Source organism: Chinchilla lanigera, unplaced genomic scaffold, assembly GCF_000276665.1.
Source record: "Chinchilla lanigera isolate Chin_1 unplaced genomic scaffold, ChiLan1.0 scaffold00058, whole genome shotgun sequence".
NCBI lineage: Eukaryota > Metazoa > Chordata > Mammalia > Rodentia > Chinchillidae > Chinchilla > Chinchilla lanigera.
This window is the reverse complement of record NW_004955459.1, coordinates 5,320,211-5,331,340: the sequence shown is the minus strand read 5'-3', so window position 1 is coordinate 5,331,340 and position 11,130 is coordinate 5,320,211. Positions and strand designations below refer to the sequence as shown.

General features: G+C 36.9%; 1 protein-coding gene across 1 annotated transcript in view; it reads left to right on the top strand.

Moving 5' to 3' along the window:
• Cntnap5 (contactin associated protein-like 5) overlaps nucleotides 1-11,130 on the top strand; it is an 809,758-nt gene that overhangs the window by 791,011 nt on the left and 7,617 nt on the right. Inside the window, exons 22-23 of the mRNA XM_013521091.1 lie at nucleotides 4,874-5,092; nucleotides 8,601-8,672. Coding sequence (XP_013376545.1) covers nucleotides 4,874-5,092; nucleotides 8,601-8,672 — 291 coding nt within the window. The remainder of the gene's footprint in view (nucleotides 1-4,873; nucleotides 5,093-8,600; nucleotides 8,673-11,130) is intronic.

Sequence of the window (11,130 nt, the reverse complement as noted above, 5' to 3'; positions counted from 1 at the left end):
AAAAAAAAAAAAAAAAAAAAAAAAAAACCACAAAAACCTGCCTGCATAAAATTAGCCTGAATTTGCTCTACTCCTTTCTTGGTGTCAAACTACAACTACGTCAAGTGCTGTGCATTCTGGGACTAAAATTATTTCTATGCTGCTTTCCTTGGCATGGCAAATCCACAGGGTGTAGTAGAGGAATACAGTTTGACTTTGAAGATATAATAGTGTTTGCAGAAAGTGAAGAAAACCAAGTTTTAAAACCATCAAAGATGATACTCTAATTTAATCAACTAAAATTTGAGTCCTACACTTGTTCAATTTTAAGTCAGTATGACATGAAAAGTTAGTAACAAACCAGCACAGTGATACAATAGCATTCATATCTTGGTTGTAAATACAGTATTCCTTCAGTATGTTCAGGAACATTAAACTATGTGAAGGAATTTGGAACTGATTAATTATAGGAGTAAAAAGTATTACTGCTAAAACTACTACTAGTACTACTTTTGATAACATGTATTTATTAGGGGAGATGGACTAAGTACACAAAATTTCAGTTATGAAGACATCTATTATACATCTTTGTGACTATAATTAAGAAGATTTGCTGTGTATTTGCAAATTACTAAGGGTATGTTTTAAGTGTTCTTAGCACAAAAAATTAGTAAATATGCAAGATGCAATATTACATCCAATAGATTAACCTAGCATCATCCCTCAATGCGTGTTGTATTTTATATATTTGTTTTTCTCTTTACCAAGAAAACATACCTGACACCCAAATTAAAGGAGGAAAGTTTTATTTCCACTCACAGTTTGTAGAGGTTTCAGATCATATTTGGTTGGTGCTGAGGCAGGGTGGTGTGGTAGAGGAACATCACAGAGGAGAAACAGAAAGCAGTTCATGGTGGGCAGAAGGCAGCAAAGTGGGGACAAAGGAGCAGCAAGCAACAAACAGTGACCACAGCAACTTGTAGGGCAGAGAGTTCTCACACCCAGGAAGAGGCAGCCTTACTCCTAGGATCACACCATGAATCAGTCCCAGAATCACACCCTTAATCCCAGCACCACACACTCTATATTCCAGCACCGCACATCCTAGATCCAGCCACCTCCGAGAAGCACCAAGTATGACCACATAAAGTTTGGAGATTTAGACACAGACTATACATAATAAATGAACAACAACCCCACTAGCATGTTTGTATGGGCACGAACCTAAGAATTATGGTTTTCTTGTATGTATTTCAATACAGTTTATGCAGCAGGGACAATGTTTGCTGTTCAACTATGGGGAAATAGAAGTTGTATTGCAAGTGTGTGGTTTACCCTTTAGGGTCTGACTTTCCACCTGTACCCTGTCAGCATCCCATGTTGTTTTCTGCATCCAAAATTAAATGCAAGGGTCTAGAATGTAAAGGATAGCAGAAACTGTGCTTCTGTAGCATTTAAATTGTGTTAGGAGGGATAAACTAAGTCCATTTTAAACAAGACATTTGAAAATGATGTAGTTTTTCTTGTAAGGAAACTGCGGTTTCTCAAAATAGCAATGTTTGTTACTAGGAGAAACCTCGGAATTATGCTTGTTTGGTTGGAAATTTTATATATTAGCAGAGTATCTTGGAAAGAGTATGAAAGAGAATACAGGTATTTTTCAGGAGTAGGATCTTTGTATTCTCATTCTGTAAGTTTCTTAGAAACCACACTAACTCTTTAAGTTTGTCTTTGGTATTCATTCTCTGACTCACCTGTCTCCTTGCAAATGTAATTCAATTGCAACTTGAAAACCACATTAAATGGGTTTGGAAATGGACTGAGAAATGTGGTATGTGTTTAGTGAGGAGTTTAGTGAATTCTGTGGAATGTTCAACCAAAATAACTTACACTTTCCTTAGCTTTGCAGCCTATTTCTTTTAGATAATTTATGTGAAGTTAGTCTAGAAAAGTTTCTGAGGTTCGTAGTTTTCATTTTGGGTTGTGGCAGCATGGCTTAAATGAGAGGTGTGGAATTTAAGTTCATAAAATCTTAAACTGAAATCTCAACTCTCTCACATAGTGTCCCTTACTTTTCTACAGGTTCTGAGTTACTTCCTCTGTACATTTTGGAATATAGCACCAAACACCTGGAAGACCTTGGGAGGGAAATGGAAATAAATACTTTAAAAATCCATTATTACAGTGACCTATAGCTGCTATTCCATGAATAGTGAATGCTGACGTTTTTTGCAGTTTTTTACTTATTATCATTTATTTACCTTTTTATTTATTTATCATTATTTTACCATACATTAGGGATACTATTATAAGAAGTAAAAATCATTTGAAATTATCATACATTTTTAACCTCAGTGTTTAGGTAAAAATTTAAAAGATCATGATCTGAGCCCTCATACTGAGAGGCCTCACATTCGGTATTCTTGTTCTCTTTATTTCTCCTATGGAACATCTCAAAGCCTTCCTTTCTATATTACACATCTAGAATAAAAATGTTTCCCTAGAGAGAAGACTTTACTGAACACATTGCTTCCTTAATGAGAGAGTGTCGCTTTTCTGGCATTCCACCCAATTCTTTTTCAGGTACCTACAATTGTACCTGGAGCTTATGTTCATGACAGTCTCTACGGCGATGTCCTCCTAAGTCCTTGACACCAAAGTGGGCTTCCTTCCAACTGAGTTCTCAGAATGCAAGTTGGCACTTTTGACAGAGAGCCTCTAGGTACAGCCATGATGATGTGGTCCTTTCCACTGCGTTGAATCCCTACAGTGTGAAAGCTTTGTGCAGAGGATGCTTCTTTCTCTAAATATTTTGATCTCAAATTATACCATTTGTTCACCACCGGTCAGTGTCTGCTGATAATTCTGCTTCATAGCTGGATACACTGACTCCTACTGACATGAGCTAAGAGCCTCCAGTCTATTACAGCTTTTTGATTTGTAAAGCTATTAAGTAACAACATGTGAGAAATCTCAAAAGAGGCACTGTTTTCAAGCTCATGATAACAAACGTATATGATCTTTTCCTTAGTAACTACTGAAAATATAACATGACAGTAGGGTATTTATTGAATATTTAGAAGTTGGTGATTTCTTCTCAAACTCCAGGATTCTTTTATACCTGCAGAAAAATGACACCATATCTCTATAGGATCTTCATTATCATTGCTCAGAATGTTCTTACAGAATCACAGACATGGATTCATAAGCAGAAAAATGATCCACAAAGACGTCTTCATACCCCTTTCCTGGGATCTGTGAATGTATTAGGCTATGTGGCAAACAGGAATTAAGTTTGCAAAAGAAATTAATATTCATACCAATCTGTATTTAAAATATAGAGATTTATTTGATGATCAGGATAAATCCACTGTAATCACAAGAGTCCTTAAAAATGAATGAGTCAAAAGGAAAGAATTACAGGCAAATGTGACTACGATAAAAAGGCACAGAGGAAAGCAAAGATGCTTTCATGATGTCAGACAAAGGAGGCTAAGCCATGAAAACTGAGTGACTGGTGGAAGATAAAAATGGGAAAGAAATGTTTTACCCAGTGTCCATCACACACTGCAGTCTTGCTGACTTCTTGATCTTTAACCCACTACTGTGCCCAAATCCTAACCTATGGAAGTTAAAGAGAGTATTTGCAGACTTAAAAGGATTTGATATAAATTTTTTAAGTTTGTGACAATTTGTTATAGCAATCAAATAAGGTTATAGTAGTAACACATATCAAATAAGGTTATAGTAGTAACACGTCTTCTGATGTAAGAAAAGAGATGATAAACTGGTTAATTTTACATGATTGTTGAAAAGCAGAGCAAAATAGAGGTAAAATTAGCGAAGGAATTATTAAAAGATGTTAAATTTTCATTTTATACCATATCCTCATCACATTTTTTTGTTTAATGCTAACAATAACTTTGTTAATGCTAACAAGCTTGTAAATCAGTGAAGATGTTCTGACACTTATGAATCCAAATGAAATCACAAGGGATGCTGGTAGCTAGGAAAGTCCCTGATCTTCTTCCAGGAAATAAAAAGATTGCTTAAATAAAATAACCATTAACAATTTGTGACATCTAGTCATGTTAAAATTATAATATCTTTAAAATGGTTCATTATATGTTGCAGTTTTATGTAACTGCATTTTAGCAATTTATTCAGATGACCATTTTTTAAGAGGAAGTAACAGAACACAAAGCCACCACAAGTCTTGAACAAAGTGACACATATGATCCTTTTGAGATTCACAAATAATTACATCTTCATCTTTTATAAAGATTTAAAATTCTTCAGGATGTTTACTACTCTAAAAAAAAAAGAAAGAAAAAAAAAGACTTCTTTTCCCTCATCAGTCAGCACTTTGGACAGAACCAGAGCACTGAGAAATTTTGACCAGGTCAGTCTGTACAGGTGTCCTGACAGTGAACACTGTTCATCTCTGGGAGGATTACTGTGACTTCTACTCTCTTCATCCGCCTACCCTTTTTCTTTCTGTTGCTGTATTTCTGAGGCAAATGTAAGAGCACTAATGACCTGCACTCATTGGCAGAAGGTGATGAAGAAAATGATACAAGTTCTACCAAATATCTAGTGTATGGAACAGACTAAATGTCTTTATACAGTTCATAAAATATGTGCATTAAGTGTAGAAGTTTGAAATATTTTTATCTCGAAGGAGACATGGTACTACCAGTTTTCTGAGAAATGTGGTTGATATACTGATACTTTCGAGGGGATGAATTTGGAGAGAGGAGGTGAAGAGGGATAACAGCAGTGTTTTCTTTATTCAAAGAAGGACAAGATAATTTTGGTCATTTTATACAACACTCAAAGGGGACACATAGCCTATTGTGTGGGGACAGACTTCTGACTGTCTTTTACATTTTAGAGAGTATTGGATTGGATTCTGAAACCGCTAAAGCAAACACTGCGGGCTTTGTTGGATGTCTGTCTTCAGTCCAGTACAACCATGTAGCACCCCTGAAGGCAGCCCTGCGTCACGCTGCCATCGCACCTGTGACTGTACATGGGGCCTTGAAAGAATCCAGCTGTGGTTTCGTGGTGGACTCAGATGTGAACGCAGTGACCACTGTACATTCTTCATCAGGTAAAGCCCAAAGGATGGCCAATATGACTTCCTGCATTGGGATATTTCTGGTGTGTTCTAGAAATTCCTAGTTTAAAAGGTCAGCTGATATTATTCAATACCTTTCCTTTGATGCTTACAACTGATTACCCACGGCTTGTCATGGGTAACCTTAACTTTCAGATGACAAGCAATGAGATTTAAAGGGATAGTTTCTTAAATTACATGCATACACATAATATACGCATGTATATATTTATACAACATCACTGTTATTTAAGAGACCTGAGAATTGAAGTATTTAGGAGGTATGGAGGCAGCAGGCTGGTTGCTGAACTGATATTATAATTCATATGATGACAATCAATATAATTATCCTTCTCTACTAAGGAATAATTAATAATAAAATTGTACATGTTCAAGGTGTACATTGTGATGGTTTGGTATACATATTTAATGTGTAATGATATAGCAATGCAATTGACTGTCACATTCATCTCCTCACATAGTTATCTGTGCTTGTGAGTATGTGTGTGTGTGTGTGTATGGGGGGGAATGTGTGTGTGTGTTTCTTGTGAGGACACTTGAGATTTAGGCTATTAGCAATTTTCAATAAAAAATCCAGTATAATTAATTATAGTAACCATGCTTTCATTAGATCAGTAAAACATATTGAGTTCATAACTGAGGGCTTCTAAATTTTAAAAACAGCTCTCCATTTTCTCCATATCTTGTGTCCTGGAAATCACCAGTATACTCTCTACTTCTATGAATTCAACTATTTTTAGATTCCATGTATAAATGATATCATGTAGTTTTCCACTTCCTGTGCCTCATTTATTTCCCTTGGTGTAATGTCCTCTCTTTTCATCTCTGTTGTTTCAAATGTTGTAAGCATCTTTTTAGGTCTGAATAATATTTCATTTTGCTGTGTATATACACGCCACATTATATACATATATGTATATATATATATATTCATCCACTGACAAACAGGTTATTTCATACCTCAAATATTACAAATACTACTACGATGAATATGAAAGAACAGATATCTTAAACACAACATCCACCCTGAACTCACCTTATAATGCATTACAAAGCATATTGATCGTAATACTGTGATGCTGATATGAAAACAGACACGTAGACAAATACAACAGAATAGGCAGTACAGAAATGAGCTCCGGCAAATATGTTCAACTAATATTTCACAAGCGTTAGAGAATACATGAAAGGGAAATGAAAAAAATTTAAATAAGTGGTGTTGAAAAAATAAGATAACTACAATCAAAAGATTGAAATTTGATCATTGTCATCAGCATATAAAGAAGTTAACTTGAAATGGAGCACAACTTTATGTTTCAGATGGAAAACTATAAAATTTCTGGAAGAAAACATACAGAAGAAGTTCCTTTCCCTTAGTCTTGACAATGGTTTTTTCGATATGATGAAAAAAGAAAATGTAGGCAACACAATAAAACATAAATGAGACTACATCAAGCTACAAATGATTCTTTGCAGCAAAGGAAATGATCAACAAAATGAAAAGGCAATCTTTAGAGTGGGACATATATTTACAAAATACTACGATGAGACATCAAAATTCAAAATACACAAGGAACTCATACAACAAACTAATAACCTGTTTAAAATAAGGCAAAATATCTGAGTAGGCATTTTTCTAAAAATGCAGTACAAATGAACAATAACTATAGAAAAAAGGTGCTCAAAATCATTAATGATCAGCAGAATGCAAATCAATATAACCACTAGGATGGCTGTAAAAGGCAAACATGGGAAGTTCTCATCAAATGTTTATGTCTATAAAATTTAGATAGATGTATATGGAGAGATGGTGCCTAAGTATTTAAATTAAAACATTTATTTGGGAATAAGGAGAGTTAAAACTAAACTATCACTGTAAAGTTTGAAAAAACACATTATAAAGATAAAGCATATTATTGGAGTAAATGGATCACCACACAGTGGATTACTTTCCCGAAAGTATTCCTCAAGCATGCATAGAAGCACTGGGTGTGTGTGTGTATGTGATCATATTTCTGATGCAGTTGTCCTATTAGATCTGAAATGTTTTATTTGTAGCTTTAGTAAACACTAGAGAATCAGAATTAATAAACTGAATTAATATGTGCTGATCTAACAACATCAGAATATTCTAGAAATAGAGAAATCCAGGTTAAAATCAAGGCAATGCTGGCTTGTAATTTTCAAAAGCTGTAAAGGAGGAGCCAATGTAAGTTAGAGTAAGAAAAAGCTGTGATCCGAACACTGGTGGAGAACTGAAATTTGAGTGTTTATACAGAAGTAGGAGGAATTCCAGGACCGAGAATTGAGATGGGGTAGACAACAATAATAAGCTTTAGAGGACATAGGAAATATAATAACTACTAAATGGTTTCAGCTCCATCTTTCTTTGCTTCCTTGGTGTCTTTTCCCTCCATCCTTTCCGTCCTTCCTTAATTCTCTTACAGTCCTTTCTTCCTTCGTGCCCTTCCTCCTTTCCCCCTCTTTCCTTCCTTACTCCCTGCCTTTGTTTTCCACTTCCTTCTGCTATACCTTTTCCTCTCTTCTTCTGACTTCTCGTTTTCCACCTTGGAGTATTCCTGGCCAGAGTGAAGTATGGTAGAAAGAGCCTGAATAGGACCATTAGCCCCAGCCTCCATTCTGACTCTGCCATGAAGGGGCAGTAGGACACTGACAAATTACTTAACAGCCTCAATCATAGTGTCTTTTCTGTCAAACAATACTTTTTTGTTATTCTCTAAGGATTAAATGGTAAATAATAATGATGGTAGCTATTTATTTTATGTGTAATATCTACCAGATGCTAGAAATTTACAGGTGTTATATATGTATACATATCACAGTCCACTTTGAATACATGTACAATTTTTTATTTAAAAAAACAGATCATGTGCCATGTCATTACACCACCCAAATAGTAGAACAAAGATTCTGGCCCAGGTTTGTGTGTCTTTGAATTTGTACTTTGTATTTTCTTGCACCCTGTAGATTAAGGTACACAGAGTATATTTGTACCTTGTATGTTAATGGACACCTAGTACAATTACTTTCTCAGTGAGGGTTGTTCCTGGAGGTGTTAATTCTCCAGCACATTTCTCCATCACAATGGCCTCAGAATCCTCTTGCAATTGAAGAAAACACTAAAGTATGGGGACCCCTGTGACTGAGGTAAGGAGCTATTGTCATACACAGGAAGGACCCTCTAAAGCCCAGGAGGACCTCAGGGATGGCTGAGGGCCTATGGCACCCACCAGCATCCGGCTCCACTCTTTCTCCTACAGTTTATATGCCAGCTAATAATATCTTTGAACTCTAGGTTGGGAGCAGTTTATTTCAGATGTTTTAATTTTTGTTTGGGCTCCTTCCAAAACAGCAGTTCCCAACTTGTTGAGAGTACGTGGTCTATCCAATGAATATGTCATATCCTGTCTTCCAGCGCTTTGAGGGAACACTAAAATTTCATGTCTTTTACTCTTCTTAGATCCCTTTGGGAAGACAGATGAGCGAGAACCACTCACCAACGCAGTGCGAAGCGATTCTGCAGTCATCGGAGGTAAACTATTCTTTGTGGTCAGAAGCAGAAAAGATCCATGTAACCTTGTGTTTCAGAGAAAGTTATCTGAAGCCTTCTCTAATGATGGTCACTCTGTGCCCAAAAGCCCATGTCTCCTGCCAGTGGTGATGCTTTAAGGAATCATCACACATGCTGCAGGATCAACGACAACACCTCCCCCTACGCCAGCGTATCTGTGGATCCATCCTGCCTCGATTTGTCAGACAGCTGAGCAGAGTCGACAGCTGGAGCATTCACTTACAGCCAAGCAGCCTGCATCCCATTCATCTGATCCACTTGTCACTTTTCCTAAAGCATAAACAAAGCAGACCAATAAAACTGTATGTGAAGAAGAAGCCACATCAGGGCAGACAGATGGGTGAAACCATAGTCCTGTCGAGCTTTCTCTACCAACTCATTTGAAGTAGATCTAATGAGCAGGGTGAAGCCCACAGGTCTGTAGTTCCAAATCCAGCAGCACATATGGTTACAGATGAAGATCTTGTCTGTATCGCTGTCAACTCAGCTCAACTCCTGCCTCCCTCCCTCTTTCACTTTTCCAGCTTTGGCCTCACCCCTTCTTATTCTGCCTACGGATTTTTTGCTGCTTTCATTAGTTTGATTTTTCCATCTGGATCTTGCAATAGTGAAAGACTCCCACATGTAGTTTAATGGAAGATGCCTGAGAGAGACTAAATTCATTTCCGTCTGAGAATCATCACCCTAGCAGGTGCCCCGTCCCAGTCTTACAGAAGTGTAGATAAACTGATCCACACCAGATGGAGTTCGCCTTAAAAGCTGGCACAATCCATGCATTTAACTTACATTTAATGGGTCCTGCTCTGGGTCAGGCTCTGTACAAAATGTAAGGGCACAGAATGAAGGATATGAACACTGCCTATAGAACTGCCTGGCTAGGGACAGGATGTGAAAGCAGCTAGCAGGAAAAAGTAAGGAAGATTATTGGGAGAGAGAAAACACACAGGGCAATTGAAACCCCGGTGCACCATTGTGCCAGAACATGAGGAAGGAAAACCACAACCTTCCCCTAAGGAAATCCATGAAAACTCTCAGCTGAATTTCTGCTTCAGGGAAGCCAATTGAACTTAATTTTTGTTTGGCACTGGAAATGTTGGAAAGTATTTTATATCAGTTTCTCTTCCTGTAATTTTTCCTTTCACAAATGGAAAAAAAATGTGACTGCTAACTTTTCACCATTAATTTGCATGCTTTTGTGAGTCTCCTTAAATGTAAGAAAGCTATCCTAACTCTATTGGAAAATTCCGAGAGGCATGATTGCCTCCAGTTCTGAATAATGGATGCTCTGAAGGGAGAAAACTCTTCCCTCTGCCCTGTCTTATAGCTGCAAATGACAGATGATTAAGAGAGAGCTCATGGGAGCTACTCATTGAAACCTGTACTCACAGAACTGTTAACTTAGGTGGCCTTATTCTACCTTTTTTCTAAAGTAGTTTGAGACTGTGTTATACAAAGACTTAGGAATATGGAAAAATATAAACAATCTTAATTATTTTCCCAACTCTACAAAACAGTTGGTGGAACACATGCCATAATGTGTTTAAACCTCTATCATCCATGGTTATATAAATCATAATGTAAAACATCCTATAATGAGTTTCTAAAATAGACATCTGTATCAATTCTGCACAACATGGAAAAGCAAGATAGCAGAACCCATAACTCATTACCAATGAAATGGCCTTTGATTAATCAAAAGTATTTTTAAATGTTTTACTGGTGAAAAGCCTATGTTTATGTAGAGACACATTCTCCCTCTTTCACATTTTTATCACCCTTTCGGGATTACTACTTTTCTCTTTTCCTCAGGAGGTTTCTTGGCAGAAGTAAGGATGAATCTTTAGAGTCAGTGTAGACAGCTCACAGAATAGATTCAGGAAAATCACACAGAAGTAAAGGTGGATGTGGCAGACTAGGCAGACGCTGTCATTTCAGGCCAATATGAGTTTCACGGGAACAGAGTTGTCCCAGCTCTGAGTTGTCCAAGTGTCCAGCAGAACGCAGAACAGTGTCAAAAATGCCCTAAATTGCTGGTAAGCATTTCATGATTAATGAGTACTTTTTAGGAAATCAAATATATAACACAAAATAAATTTACCTAAGGGAGTATGCATTGGGATGAGAGGCACTTAAGTGTTGCATTCTAGGAAAAGCTAAAATACTCAATTGCATTGGCAACAATGAAAAATATTAATTAAAATAATTTTGGTTTAGTGTTTTAAAAATCTTGAAAAACTTTACTAAGAGACTTTTGGATATAGCTCAGTGGAAGAGCACTTCCTCAGCTTGTGCAAAGCCCCAGGTTCAATCCCCGGCACCCAAACAAAACATAACAAACAAAGGGGCTGAGGATTTAGCTCAGCGGCAAAGCGCATGCCTGGCAAGCGCAAGGTCGTGAGTTCGGTTCCCGGTACCAGAG